The sequence below is a fragment of the Cygnus atratus genome, chromosome 4, assembly GCF_013377495.2.
Source record: "Cygnus atratus isolate AKBS03 ecotype Queensland, Australia chromosome 4, CAtr_DNAZoo_HiC_assembly, whole genome shotgun sequence".
NCBI lineage: Eukaryota > Metazoa > Chordata > Aves > Anseriformes > Anatidae > Cygnus > Cygnus atratus.
The window spans coordinates 73,729,046-73,744,355 of record NC_066365.1 but is presented as its reverse complement, the minus strand read 5'-3'; the positions used below and the strand labels follow the sequence as shown (position 1 = coordinate 73,744,355).

General features: G+C 37.6%; 1 protein-coding gene across 5 annotated transcripts in view; it reads left to right on the top strand.

Moving 5' to 3' along the window:
- CTNNA2 (catenin alpha 2) overlaps positions 1–15,310 on the top strand; it is a 476,528-nt gene that overhangs the window by 200,396 nt on the left and 260,822 nt on the right. Inside the window, exon 8 of one of the 5 annotated variants that reach the window (XM_035547258.2) lies at positions 4,766–4,892. The exons of 3 other annotated variants lie outside the window; for them this stretch is intronic. In XM_035547258.2, coding sequence (XP_035403151.1) covers positions 4,766–4,837 — 72 coding nt within the window. In that variant the 3' untranslated portion in view covers positions 4,838–4,892. Of the gene's footprint in view, positions 1–1,616; positions 2,632–4,765; positions 4,893–15,310 lie in introns of those variants that run through there. One more of the 5 variants, XM_035547259.2, reaches the window with a different exon arrangement.

Below are 15,310 nucleotides of genomic sequence, written 5' to 3'. Positions count from 1 at the left end.
ATGTCAGCTCCTAGTGATCTGGATATTCAAGGATAGGCTGAACACAGTGCTGAAGGTAGAGCAGGTCCAGAGGCCACAAGGATGCTCAGAGGGCTGGAGCCTTCCAGGGCCTAAGGGGGGTTATAAAAAAGATGAAGAAAGACATTTTACCAGGATCTGTACAGACAGGATGGGGTGCAGTGTTTTAAACTGAAAGAAGTTAGATTCAAGATGGATATAAGAAAGAATTTTTAATCTTTCTGAAGAAAATCCCTTGCAAAACAAGTGGTGCGAAAGTGGTGAGCCAATCCTTGAAGTTAATGAATTTCAGGACGTGTGTGTAAAACAAATGGTACCTAATAACATTTCATGAGTCTTTTTTCTGTAGGTGCAGACAAGGAAATTATTATTTTTTCCCTCCGTCTCTTGAGGCAGTGTGTCTGCACTGAAGTTCTTGGGTACTGGCAAGATAGAACTAAATGCCTCAGAATTATTTGCAGTCTCTGTGATGTGCTGCTTGCAGGATAGTTCTGGGAAGCATGGTTAAGAAAGCCTTGTAAATTTATAAATATCAATCTTACAAACTGAAAAATGCTCACTTTTATAGGGCTGTGTTTCACTCACTGTCACTGCTGATCTGAACTTTTAGGTAGAAGATAACAAAAAGATTTTTTTTTTCTTTTCCTCTAATCACTGTTTCTGACAAATTCAGAACTGATGGAATATGCCATTAAAAAGAAGGAAGAGGAAAAAGAACAAGCAGAACCTCCACTTAGTGCCATTAAGGATTTTTTTCTTTAGTTGGGTGACATTTGGGGGATAGGCTGCAATTATTTATTGAATATTGTGCTTTTGAGTTGAAGGAAGAAGACGTTCTTTTATTTCCTCTCTTTCTCCATATGCTGCTGATAATAATCTGTACGTTTTCTTTTCTTTCCATTTTATACCTATATATTTGTGTACCACTGCATCCCTTTTAAGAAGGCCCTGTATTTGTTGAGCTAAGCCATTGCTTGTCTATTTACCTTTTTTACTTTTTCTCTGGACATTTCTAACTGTTCTCACAAGCTCTTGTCTCCAGACCATACTATGCCATTTTTGGAAATATTTTAGTTCTGTTTATCCACATAAACAGCTTTATGTACCACTTTCTATTATGAAACCATGACAATTGGGCTGATACTGACCTCTGTCTTTCTATGGGATTTTATTATTATTATTATTGTTGTTGTTGTTGTTGTTATGGTTATTTGAGGCTGTAGGGTTTCTCTGCAAAGAGATAGAGATGAATAAGTGTTACCCAGTTCACTTTCTCAACCTTTCAGCCAAATGCAATAAAGAGCCTGTGCTGTAAAGACAGAAATACTGAAATATATGTAATATAATATTTGACTCTAATGCATCAATTTCTGCCATAAGATAATTTTACCATTTATTGTTGCAATCTATGCTTACAGTTAATTAGGAAAGAATAGGAGATGTGCTATTCTCTCCTTCAATATATTAGTCGTCTGTGAGATGATGGGACTTTTCTAATGTCATGCATATTCCTGCTGTATTGTATTGGTGCTATGCATAATGGGAAAAGAGAGGAAAAACGAGAGATGAGTGTAGAACCATTCTTTTTCTTCACTTAGGGCTTTCTCCAGAACCAATTAAAATCCAGTTAAATCACTGAAGTACAACATGAACATTTAAAAATAGGAAAGGTGATTGGAGATCGGTGGGACCAACAAAGCTACTTGAAACTACACTTGCATTCTTTTATCAGACCGATAAAATTTCAAGGTACCTGCGTCCATTGAAACAACTACTTCGATCTGCAGAGAATGTCCAAGTCAAGCTCATGACTGGGGAGTGGACTTGTAGTGCTCTGCCCTGCTTAAATCACTGAGCCACATTTTTCTTTCAAGTAAGTATCAGGCCCAAACCAACATATCTCCTTTTCAGCACTCATTTATCATGATCAGGACAAGTATCATGTGAATATTAAGTATCGTGCTTGAAATCCTGATATTATACATAACAAGTGAACATAGGCTCACACAACAAGGGAAAAAGTATATTAAAGTCCTTTAATCCTTGCTCCAGCAAATCCACACATTACATGTGCATTTTTCTTTTATCTTTGTCCTATTTTATTCCTCTGCTTGAAATTATTTGTATTATATATAATAACATTATTATTAAATTATATGATAAAGTTATGTATTCCAAATAGTACTCTGTGGGAACTGGTGCACTTGTAGCAATAGGGGGTTATGGAAATATTTCTGAAAAAACAAGGCAAAACTATTGTTACATTTTCTTACAATATTTAACAGGATTTTGTTGTTGTTGTTGTTGTTGGGTTTTGCTTATTTTTTTCCCTCCTCTTCCGCCCTTGAGCTGGGTGGTTGCAGTAGAATGGCAGAAAGATACAATTTAATCTAAAAAAGCATGCTATGTTGAAAGTAACTTCAAAGCTATCATTAAACATACTTACAATAATTAGTTTCAAAGCATTCTAATTCCTAGCAGTGTTTGAAGAATTCAGCATCTAATGAAGTAAAATAAATTACACACCACTTTGTTCATTGAATAACCAATTTTCTTCCCCTAACCACCGTTTATCAACAGAGCCTTTCACTGGAAAACTTCTCAGCTCTCTAACTCAGACCCAAGTACACTCATTTCCCCTCCCACACACACATAATGAGCTTGATTATAACACCTTTGTTGGATTATAGTTTACAAAAAGTAACAGTTCACTTTGGATTAGGGTTGAATCAAGAGAAAGGAAATGCTCAGTGCAAACTCTCTAATGCTTTACTTTAAAGAACTCTTGTTAGTGGTGATGAATGAGGAAAAATTGCACATCCAAAATTCTGTATTATGATATCCTTAAATAATAATAAATTGAGAAGCTCTGTGCACTATGTAATTTGAACTATATTTTCTCTTGGAGGAAACATTTTAAATTTCATTTATTAACAGTGATTTGCATGAAGTCAACAGGTTAGTGATTTAGTGACTTTTGAAGCAAAAGAAAAAAAAAAAAAAGAATATTTTTATGCACACAAGTAATCCCACTGACATTAGGGAAAAACTTCATCTCACATTTTGACCTGAGGATATGAAGTATGTGGTTTTCCTACCAGCAACACATTTCAGCAGCAACAAGAAATAAAAAGTGAGAAATTTCCATGTAAGAGTGAGTGGAAAAGGAAAAGGGGCTAGGTAGTGGTCATGTAGCCTGGCTTTCTTGCTTTTTGTATTTTTAAATTATAATGAGAAAGTATGTTTGCTTGAAATTACTTACGAACTAAAGGTGAACTGCAGTACAAGTCATGAGGCGGCTTTTGTACAAATTATCCCAAAATACAGAGCGAGCTGAAATTGGATCCTTCATAAAGCTAGGAGAATCTAGTATGTGTGAATCCAGTATGTTCTGGAGAACAAGTCTTACGAGGAGCGGCTGAGGGAGCTGGGATTATTCAGCCTGGAGAAGAGGAGGCTCAGGGGAGACCTTATCGCTCTCCACAGGTACCTTAAAGGAGGCTGTAGCGAGGCGGGGATTGGTCTATTCTCCCACGTGCCTGGTGACAGGACGAGGGGGAATGGGCTTAAGTTGTGCCAGGGGAGGTTTAGGTTGGATATTAGGAAGAACTTCTTTACTGAAAGGGTTGTTAGGCATTGGAATGGGCTGCCCAGGGAAGTGGTTGAGTCGCCATCCCTGGAGGTCTTTAAGAGATGTTTAGATGTTGAGCTTAGTGATATGGTTTAGTGGAGGTTTTGTTAGTGTTAGGTCAGAGGTTGGACTGGGTGATCTTGGAGGTCTCTTCCAACCTAGACGATTCTGTGATTCTGTGAAATCCCTGGTACCTCTGGGACTCGGAAAAGTACCACCAAGAGCAGGGGAAAAAAGCAGTGATGTTTGTTGTTTCTAGTACATCTAAGGTTATCCATTTCCTCTATCCATTAGAAGATCATTTCCTTCCTTTTCTCAAAGGGAAAATCCCAGCTCCTTTTTAATTTCTTCTCCAGTTTGACTTTTTTTTCTTCCTGTGCAATTGGACCAAGCATTTATTATTTCATTTATTTACTCATTCTTTTATTATTATTATTTGTTTGCAAATGTTTATCTCACGTTGCACATTGCACCTGTCTAAATTTACATTTTGCATTCTGTCTGTTCACATAGTCACGACCAAAGGGGATGACCATTCCTAGGCCAATTAATAACAAAATTGGAAAGGATTTTGTGTAAGGGAGATATTGTTTGAGTGTTTACTGCGTTAGCTGTCTGCTGAGATTCTGTAATAATGTTAAAAGTGACAAAACCACCAGAAGATTAATTGAATAGTAATTTTGAGAAACAGTACGACTTATTTATTGCTAAAGACTGTAACATATCAAAACGAGCTTTCATGCACTTTTAAAATGTTGATCTTAAACCCCTGAGAAAATGAAGACAATTTTTAAACAGGTTTCCTCTTTATTTTTCCTTTTATGATGAATTTTTGTGCAGAAACATCTTAAAACCCTGGGGAATGTTTTTTCATAGATTTTTCTCTTTGTGACATAATATTTCTTTTAGGTAATGCAATGAATAAGCAGATATTATATATACATGTATATATATGTACATATCAAATTATAGATACAGATATTTTGCTAATGTTTTTAGGACTAGATGTAAGCAGCAAAGATAAATAGATAAATATAGGTAATACAGCAATTATTACACAAACTAATGAAACTTTGGAAATTAAAAATGAAAGGCAATGCTCTGTCCCTACTGTAGATCTCCTGGTGTCATTCTGCGTTGATCATTCAGTGTGGATTGTTTGCTGAAGGAACCCCAGTGATAAAATAACATCATTTACCCACTCTTCACAGAGGACATGATGCATTAGAGCTCTGTTTTCTTCAAAATTGTAATGGCTGGTCATAGCAGACGTAGTTGTTGATTTGCTGTCTTTGTTATAATGCCACATGGATACCAAACGTGACATTGAATGTAGAAGAAATAAAGTATTCTGTAAAAGTTGTTCAGGTTTTACTTTGAAAGTTTGGGTTTCTCTTCATTACTGTGCAGGAATTTTAGGACTATACTTGGCTATTCTGTGACCATATTGAGCAGGTTTTAGTTTTGTTTTGATTTTGGACTTCCTATATAGAAAATACATTCTGTTCTGCTTGTACTGAATTACCAGACCTAAATATATCTATTGCAGCTTTTGCACATGGAAGCTCCTGCCTCTGTATTTCCAGCTATGAAAGAAGCCTGTGGGACTAGACCCTTGCTTTTTCCTTTTTTTTTTTCTTTTTTTTTTTTTCCTGTAATTTAATATGCAGAATGAATGGCATAGCTTCTTTGGAAAACAGTTTCTAATAAAAATCTCTGCAACTTTGTGAAAAAAAAAACAGAACAGCATAGGCACCAGGAGGTGCCTAGGAGAAAAATATATTAATAGAAAAAGCGCGGAGTGACGGTTCCCTGCAATGTTTTCCCAGCCTGTGCTAAATCACAGCTTGTAAAGTAAGACGAGGCTGAAAATGTAAAATGCATTTGTTAAAAAGTTAGTGGACAAGTTTTATTTCCAATAATTCCTTCTGCAGATATTATAAATATATATCTAATAGCCACAGTTCTAAACTGTTATGATTAACTGGTTACTGATATTCTTGATTGTTTTTTGGCAGGAAAACACAAATTTGAATCAGGATGCATAAAACACTGTTCATTATTTTATTTCTAAGGTACTGCCATACACATATTTTTCAAAATGGATGCATGTATTCAAATGGTTACTTTCTTCAAGAGCCACTGAATTCTTTTGTTTCGTTTATTTATCAAGCAGCATCATAGACAAGTTGTAAAGAACTTTAAAAGTTAAAAGGAAAAGTGAAAGGAATAAAAAGTCTGGTGTGTTTCAAAGTACCTGCCCCTGCTTTATGTACTGCGTTGGGTGTTCCAGGTTATGAGTTTAGCATACTGGACTCCCTGCTTTGCTATTGTATTTCTGCTTTCTGTTATTAAAGCTGATGTGAGCTGTGCCGCTTAATGCTCCACTGGAAGGTGCTAAATTGATCTTTTGTAGTAATTAGGTTTGAATGAGGGTATGCCCAGAAAAGGAAAGAACATATTCTTTGCTGCTGGAGCTAAGCTGTTTGTGCTCACTGGTGGAGCTGAAAGATATCCGGATACTTTTTAGCAACACAGACTTCTTGCTACACCAGTTTTTACTGTGGCCACAACAGAAAATGCAAGACTTCCCATCATTTTGATGATCAGTGCCAAATGTTGTGTGTTTCCCAGATGAATTTTCAAAATGTCATTTTAAGAAAGTGTTCTTAATCACCTTTGGCTTCTTGGCTCCCAGAGATGGCTTGCCAAAAAAATCAGGGAGCATATGAATTTGACCAGTTCAACTCTGGGCTTCCTGATATCTTGTCAGATAACTTTCCTCAAAGCTCAGGGAAGACAGCATGTTAGATGGGACCCAGTCAATGTATCAGTGGTGTTAACAGAATCACACAGGCTATATAAATCTGTATAAATTAGTACTTTCAACAGAAAACTATAATCAAGCCATAGACAAATTATTTTTTGATAGTATTAATGGACCCATATTGCATGGAGTTTATCCGTTTTTTTTTAATTTAATTTTTCCTCCTGTTTTAGATGTAGAGTATGTATTTTCATATAAATTCTTTTAGTTAGTGGCTATTCAGGGTTTGGGGCTCCTATCTCTACTATTCCCTGCTTTCCTCCAACATCATTTTTCTGACACTTTTTTCCAAGGGGTTTGGGGCCATATATGTGTGAGTCATGTAGCATTGACAGAAGGTTGAGAAAATTGTGGGCACATCTGCTAAAGCACATTTAACCAGGACCTCTCTGGCCATCAGTCACCTCGAGAGCTTGAACATCCGCATCTTAAACAAGGTCAGTCCTTTAGCTCCGTTGCTTCCTTCTACAGCTATTTCAATCCCTCTGAATTCACTTTTGGGTTCCGACTATTCCCTGTGGAGGATGGCAGATGATGGTGGTGAGGCTCAGAGCGCTCTCATTCCTTTGGGGTGGCTCTCATGCACCTGGAGAATGTTATACTTGAGTACTGAGTACCAAAAATTTAGTTTAGGGTGTGCAGCTGAAGCCATGTCAACTGACATAAAATTGTCATCCAGAGGAAGAAGGTTCCTTGGAAGACCTGGTCCAATTTTATTTACAAAACAGTGGCCAAAAGCTAATGATTTGAATGAGAGATAACTAACTCTGTGTTCAGTGTTTTATTCATACAGTTGCTTTTCTTGTCCAAGGAAAAAAATAGACCGTCCTTGACTCCCATGGCATTGTTGCAAAAGAAATCATTGTTTTTGCATACATAGAAGTAAAAGACAAGTATCAGCTAGGTGACTGAGGTTAGTTTTTATGGGATTTTTTTCCCTTTTTCTATTTCAGAGGCAAGTCCTGCTTGTCTCTCTGCTGTTGAATTTTGCAGAAAGGAAATCAGCTTTTGCAGATCACAGATTAAAATCTAACAGCACTCGTGTTTTTCAAGGCAGACTTATGAAAATTAATAACCTGTGAAGGTTGCAGCCCTTCTTGTAACTGAAGACCAGGTAGTTAACCTGTATTCCTGAATTTGTATCATAGATCACAGAAACGTAAATAAAATTACTTTCAGAGGTCATCTTATCCTAGAGGAAGAACAACTGAAATAATGCATATGTATATGCTTGAAAAATACATTCTACGGAGTACGAGCTTATAGGATCTCAAACTGACTGTCTTGTGTATATGATAGTGTTGCCCCCAGGTCATTGTTCATTTTAACCTTGGGTATTTGTATAATCACCACAACTCAAAGTATAGGTACTTTTGACTAATGCAGGGTCTCGTGATAAGAGCAAATGTCTTTGTCTGTACCTGGAATATCATGTTCTGGCTCCTGTAACTCTTTGAACAAATAAGGTGAAAGATGTGGGGAATCTGAAAAACAATGGGCCATAAATGTTAGAGGGACATTAATAATTAAATGCATTGCAAGTCAAAAAAAATGAAATCAGTACAGCAATTCTTAATGATATCTTCCATGGGCCATATAAGTCGATGAATTTCAAGTACAACCATTTGTGCTAAACAAGGTTAAAATGGCTAAAAGACTGACTATATTTTAATGCGCTATAAAAGAATTAAAAGCCTCCAGCAGTCCATAAAATATCATCCTTCATTTCTGAATGCAATGCGCATTACCATGGAGAGATTTAGTCAATCACAGGGCAATAACTAACCCTGTAGGGCTGCTGTAATTGCTAATGTAATTGTATAACTGAGGTTTACCCAGTTTTAATTCCATTGTTGCCTTTTTCTTTATTTGGAAATAAAGTTTCTTCATTCTTTTAAAGAGGTATTGTATTTCATACTATTATATTTACTTCATTTGTTTAATATACTGCTAAATTGTCTAATTACTGGTGACATGTGGCACTCAGTATTTAGTTTATTGAAAATTAAATGCTACATTTGTTTACTTTGCTTATCTAAACATTTGCAAATAATTGACTATAAAATGCATTTACTTTTATATGTTTCATTCTAGTGTTGCAGTCAGTCAGCCCCCTTGACTCGGGATTTTGCTGATCCATGATGCATGGTCTTTTTGCACTGTTGCAAGGTTTCCATACTCTCATCTCACCAATATTTTTATCTGTCCTCCTGATACTGATGTAATCAGCAGCAGGATAGCCCAGATATTTGATTACCTCTGTGCTGGAAGGGGCAGTCCTGTTGAAAAAAATGTTGTAAGAAATGTATTTGAAGAGTTGCGTTGAGATGAATTAACATTTTCTGAGCAGGGCAGATTGTGATATCAAAGAGACCTATGAATTGGTGTCACAGCCATTAGATCCATCCCAGGTAGAAGTGATGACTGCCGTGCCCTATGTAGGGGCTGCACCAAAACGTGTGTATCCCTCAGGGCAGGACACCTGTGTAACTGCCTGCAGGTAAGGCAATGGGCACAGGGCAATGGGCTGCTGTTCGTGGAAGCTGAGAAAGGACAAAAAGTAGAGATAGCAGAACAAGCGTAGAGGTGGAACTAGGTAATCTACTGTCCTTCCCCTTCCTCCCCTGTGATACAATTTTTCCCCTCTTTTCCCTTTTGCAGAACACCGTGCTTGCCTTTTAGAAAGAGGAATGCTTTTCAATTGCAATCCTTTCTAATTGTCTGTCTGCATTACATAATCAGAAGCTGTCATAGTAGACAAGCAGAAAAGCAAAGATTTGACTTGTAGGTTTGTTAGGAGCAACAGCAAGTAGGGAGGAGGCATTCTGAAAAAAGTGAGAAAAGTTGCTTTTGTGTTTTGTTGCGTGGTTTTTTTTTTTTTTTTTTAATTTCACTCCGTGGTTGCTTGGCATCTCATTCTGAGCAGCAGCAGAGGCACAGCAGCTGTCAGGCTGAGGAGGCAGCTATGGCATTGATATTGTTGCTTTCATGTTTCAGCAGTTATCTTCGCAACTATAAATGACAGAACCTCTTCTTAATTCATTTAAAATAAAAGCTAGACTTCTGTAGACATTGATGGGAATCATGTGGGAAGTATTCCTACCAACTATGAAAATACAGCTTCGTTAAGCTTAGGATAAGAAATGCATGAGATATTTTGAACCAAAAAAAGGGGTTTTATTTCCCTTTTTGTTACTAACTAATGCAATTTGATATATATAAGGTCAGTTTTGGAGGGGCAGGTCCTCTGCTCCTGATATAGTAGGAGATTGAAGCACGTCCTCAAGCAGTGAACAGCACGTGCATTTTCTTACAGGATTTCTTACAAGGGTTGGAGCTGCACCGTAAAAACAATTGAAAAAGAATAAGGAGCAATGCTTGCTGTACCCAAAAGCAGCGAGGCAGGAGTAAGAATTTTGCTGGGTGATAGTAAATGGAGAATTAATGACCATAAGGTCTGCTTAAAGGTGAAAAGAACAAAGAAGAAAAAGACAATCCATGCATTTTAGAGTCGTGGATAAATAGAAGGACTTTGTGAAAGCAGTCACCATTTATTAGTCGAGTACAAAATAATGAATGAAATGAATGTTTATTACACACAGAATATATGCTTTTATCTATTGAGAATGAAATGTGGAAGAATAAATTACAAATAAATGGAATCTAAAACAGATTTTTCCATAATGTGAAAATAAAGCTACAGTTCAGTGCATCCTCCTAAAGCGAAGAGCAGAAGGAGAGTGGGAACAGAAGAACATGATTAATCTTTAACAGTAAACTTTTTTCTTGTCACTTTGAATGTCTTGAATCAAAGGCAACCATGCGTCAGATGTTGAGTTTGAACAAAATAAATTATAAAAAATGCCTGATTTGATGAAGTGAGTGAAAATTTCTGATTGCTGTTATCTGATCACGGAAAAAGTCTCCCTTCACCCATCTTTAACAATGAAGGGCCGAAAAAAGTACCCTATTTTTTCTCCTATCTAACTTCTGTGTTTGTTTTTTCATTTGTTTCTTTTGTTTTTAAATTGCTTAATTTTAAAGCAAAAGAGAAAGGGGGAAGAGGATATTTTGAAGTTGTTAGTTGTTTTTTAGTGGTATGATAAATTCCATGGAGTAGTGTACAGTAGTGCTGTAACTATCTTTAGGAATTTTGCAGGAGCACACTTAGAGCAGCCGTAACTTTTAATTCCCATCTGAAAGCTGTAACATCAGTTGATAGTCACCTTTGAGCACAGGCAAAATTTTTGCTGCTAGCATCAAATGAAGTACAGCAAAGGGCCACTATAGACGTGTGTCATAGACAGAATAAGGCTTCAGTCCTACGTGTCAGTGATTTAAGAGTTGATCGGCTTTGTGTATGAATGTCTTTGCATCTCTTTGACCTACTCCAGATGGGTAAATTTTTGCAGTCTTCCCTTCTAAACAAAAGAATAATAAAAATGAGGATCATCAGGCAAGAGAAGGACCCATGCTCGTGTCTGTATCCCCAGCTTGCGGCAAGCTTTGTGTCCCTGGAGTCGCACAGCCCACGGTGCGGTGGCTCAAGTCCTTCCTCACATCACTCAACGTGGCTGGACCAAATGCCATGAATGCCCACACCACCAGGCAAACACACCAGGAGAATACAGGGATATGTGTGCTCCTTGGTGCTTGTTCCAGGACTGAATCGCGGTACTACAATGCCAACAGGAGGGAAAGCTCGCCAAGGCAGAAACTTGCATTTCTAAAATCATACCTGAAACCTGAAGATTTTAGCTTTGCTTTTTTATATTTTGAAAGACATGTTGGCTGTTTACCGTATAACGATGTTTAGGCTTACAAACAAAAGCCAAATTATATTTTAATGCAATAATGGTTTGTTTGGGGAGAAAAAACATTCTCACTATTTCTCTGCCTTCCTGTGAGCCAGGAAAAATGTGAAGAAAAAAGGACAAAAGTTCCCACCACAAAAACCCTTTCTGCTGAGTCTGTGTGGCAAAGATGAGACAGAATTATGCATGGAAATCGAAACAAACTGAACCTCGTACTGCATGTGAAGGGCTGAAGACCATTTCTGGTGCTAGAGTAAATTAATTCCGGCCTTGGTCTCTGTTCTTCTTTCTGCATTACTGGGCACTTCAGAGAGTCAGTGCCAAAAGCTGTGTCAGCCCAATAAAATATTTTGTATATTTACTTTGTGTACTTCAAATGCAGCGCAAAATTATGCTGCCTATTTCTTTTCTCCAAATTCATGGAGATATGCTTAGAAATACTCTTTTGCCAAGAGGTTAACTGGGTGCCGTGAGAGCATTCTTGTTGAAGTGGCCAGAGGGTAGGTCCTCTGGTTTGCTTACGAAGTGCATTGTGGAAGAAAAACTTAAGACTGTGGATACCCCATGAAGTATAAAACAAATTTCAAGCTCTACAATAAAGGGATTGACTGTCGCATGTACCTATTCCTAAATTATTTTTGTAGGAGTTTCCTTATTACCTTAATAGCTCATTGTGCACAAGAAAATTACTTAATGAATAACCAGCAGGGACTTGCCCTTTGGTTTTGGTGCAGCCCAAATCATATGCCACAATGCAAGCAATAATTAAAACATCTCTGCTCATGTTTTCAGCATCCAGGATACTTTATTCACACTTGCCCTCCTAGCAGTAGGGTTGTAGCAGTCTGTTCTAATGCCGCCTTTGTGATGCTGTCGTTTCACTGAACAACAGCAGCGATGGGGAGTGGGGTCAAAAATGCTATTTGTGAGATCATAGACCGTAGGTAATAAATAAAATCTTAAATAAAATAAATAAAATTTGAATGGATTTAAATTAATAAAAGAAGCCATCGTATCTCCTATGTAATAGGTAAATATCTTCTTCCAACCTTTGTCCTTTGAAGATCTTTCAAAGAGAATATCACATCGTTCTGAGTGGCTGCTTTCAGGAAAAAGGTGGTAATTCTGTCGGTACAGAAAAGAATGGATATATCTGCCAGGTCCCCTCTTAAAAATAATAGCAATAATAAAATACAAGAAAAGGACTGAGGAAAGTATGCTAACATTGCAAATATGGTTCTGCTGAACCCCATGGATATGGCACGTGAAGAGGAAAGGGAGCACCGTGGGTTGACTAGGAGGAGTGCAGCACGTTCTCCAGACAGCAGTTAGGATAATTCGGGGCAGCTGGTTTTGTGTCAGTACCAGCAATGAATTTGGTACCCACAGAGCCGCAGTGCCTGGCCCAACAGCCACGACGTGTCCCGCAGCCCTTGGTGTGGTTGCTCTTGGGGCACAGGCTGGGATTTTGGGGCAGCCTCAGCTCCTGCTGCTTTGCTATGAGGACATATCTACTGCTGAGCTTTGGAGCTCACATCCCAGGAATGGTTGGTTTACTGCATGCAACATGCCATGACGTCTTTTTGTAGGTGCTTTCTTCCAGCTCTCTATAAAATAATCATCTGGTTTTTGATTTCTCTCATGACTTCGATAGAGTCATGTCCAATCCCCAGTTTCCTACCTGTGAAGACATATAATGATGTCTTGCTAATTAATTGGAAGTGTTTTGTTTTGGGTTTCATGTTTGTTTGTTTGTTTTTATTTTTATTTTTATGTGCTTGTTTTGCATAAAATAAGTCAAGTCCTTGCTGCTTCCTCCACACTGGAAGTTTTCCCAATTCCCTTCAAAATTGTAAGAATGGCATATATGAGGTGGTATAGTTGTGGATGAGTGGAGAAACTTAAAATGTTTTTGAGAGATGGGGAGAAATGAGGCATTTTCTCCATCATCAGTTAAATGAAAGCCATTAATGTCAAAATCTGAAGCCAGGGTATTAGCGTGGTGTCTGCCGTGAGATGGCTGCAGTTTCAGCTCTTGGGAAGCTCCCATGGGGAAAGAGAAATGCTGTTCCTCGTGGACAGTTGAACTTTTTCAGGCTTTTATCATAAAGGGGTGTGGGAGGTGAGCTGGTTTCCCTCACTTAGTATTTTATTTTTATTTATTTTTTATTTTTTTATTTTTTTTTAGCCAGACTTCTCTCGCAGGTCACCATTTTTGTTGCTGTCTTAATCGGGTGATGTTTGCTGAGTCGGGTCATGGAAGGATAGATCTGGTTTTAATGTTTTTTTTCTTTGCTGTAGACCCAGACATGGAAAAAAAGTGTTTGTTAAAGTGGGAAAGAGCATTCAAAAGTGTAACACCCCACTTCAAAAAAAAATATTCTGTGGGTGCAAACACACATGCAAAGGGATGTGTGAATGTGAAGGGAAAAGCAAGATGAAAAATCTCTCTATTTTATGCTTTAGCAGTTAATTTAGTATCTATATTTAGCACATTTATTCTGGTAACTCTTTAAGTTTCTAGTTATTAATCAGTGAATGACGTTTTTATTCTGTCTTTTTTAAGTAGAGGTTGGGGGAGTAAAAAAAAAGAGAATCACACCCAAATACCTCCCAAGTGTTGATTTATTTGGAAATACAAGAAGGCAAAAACTATCACTGTGAACCCTGTATTTCACATGCATATTTCCACTCCTTTCATAAACAAAATAATTTTAGTATTCTCTTTATTGTCTTCAATTTTTCCCCCTACGAGACAGAAAAAATGAACTTTTTTTTTTCTTTCTTTTTCCATATGCTTTTCAGTACCTCTCAGCCAGCTTCTTTACACCACCAGGTATATTTATTTCATGTACCTTCACCACCCTTGATCTTTTATAAAGCAAGGTGGTCATTAGTGATAATTGGAGGATGAACATAGCTGTGTAGTGGAAATGAGATGTTAGCTGTTGCTGCAGTCAAGTACACCAGAGAAACCGAGCCAAAGATTTCATGTGGATTTATTCGAATATCGCATAATCCAGGAATTTGAACATGAGTCCACAAAGTTATTTAAACACTCGTGCAGGTAGAAGTAGATAAGTAAATAAGAATTAGATATACTGACATTGCTTGGTGGATCTGGTCTTTCATTCAGGACACTGGACTTTTGCTAGAAGACATGAAGACTAATTGACATCAATATAATTTCATTTTCCGTTTGTATTTGCAATTGTGATTTGATCACACGCTTCTGGAGTCAGCATCTTCTGTCACATTGTGCATGCTTGTGTCTGTTTCTTGTCTTTCAGATTGTAAACGATTTAGGATAAAACTATGTTACTGCCCTTTTCAACACGGGCATTTAACATGCAATGAATATAATCCCACTGGGAGGCAATTCTGTATTTTAGGAGATATCAGTTGTCCACCCTAGGTTTTAGTGCTGTCTGTCAGAGTTGCATATTCCAGAGATTTTTACTGCTAGATAGATACTGCTGGCCTTCAAGGCATAAGTATAGCCATGCGTTGTGATACCAAAATAAACATGCATCTGAGAGATCCCTAAGCCCCATTTGCAATCAGTAGGAGCAAGGGCTGGAATGCGCTCAGTGCGCAGCGGGAAGCGATGTCAAATTGTTATCAGCATCTTGCACCCCGCAGCAGCAGAGCAGGTGGTTCACAGCTCAACTAAACTGGGAGAGATGGAAGAAAATGCCATTGGAAGTTGAATTTTCAGGCAGGGAGAGTCAAAGCTGTAGGTCATGGAAGGAAAGCTTGGTCTGAAAACCTGTGAACATTTAAATCCTCCTTCCTTGATATATTTGCCTACTCTATTTCAACCAAATAGCAGAAATTCACCTTGTGGGGCCTTTTGTTTGTTTGTTTTGGCAAGTCAAGGTTTTCATTTCCAACATTAACTCTTCTGAAGAAAACTCTTCAGTTCTGTGACTCACCGTGCTATTGTTCTTGGTGTAGGCATTTTCATGCAGCTTAAAAACATTTTGTTTCTATTTATTATCTATAATACAGTTATGTTTC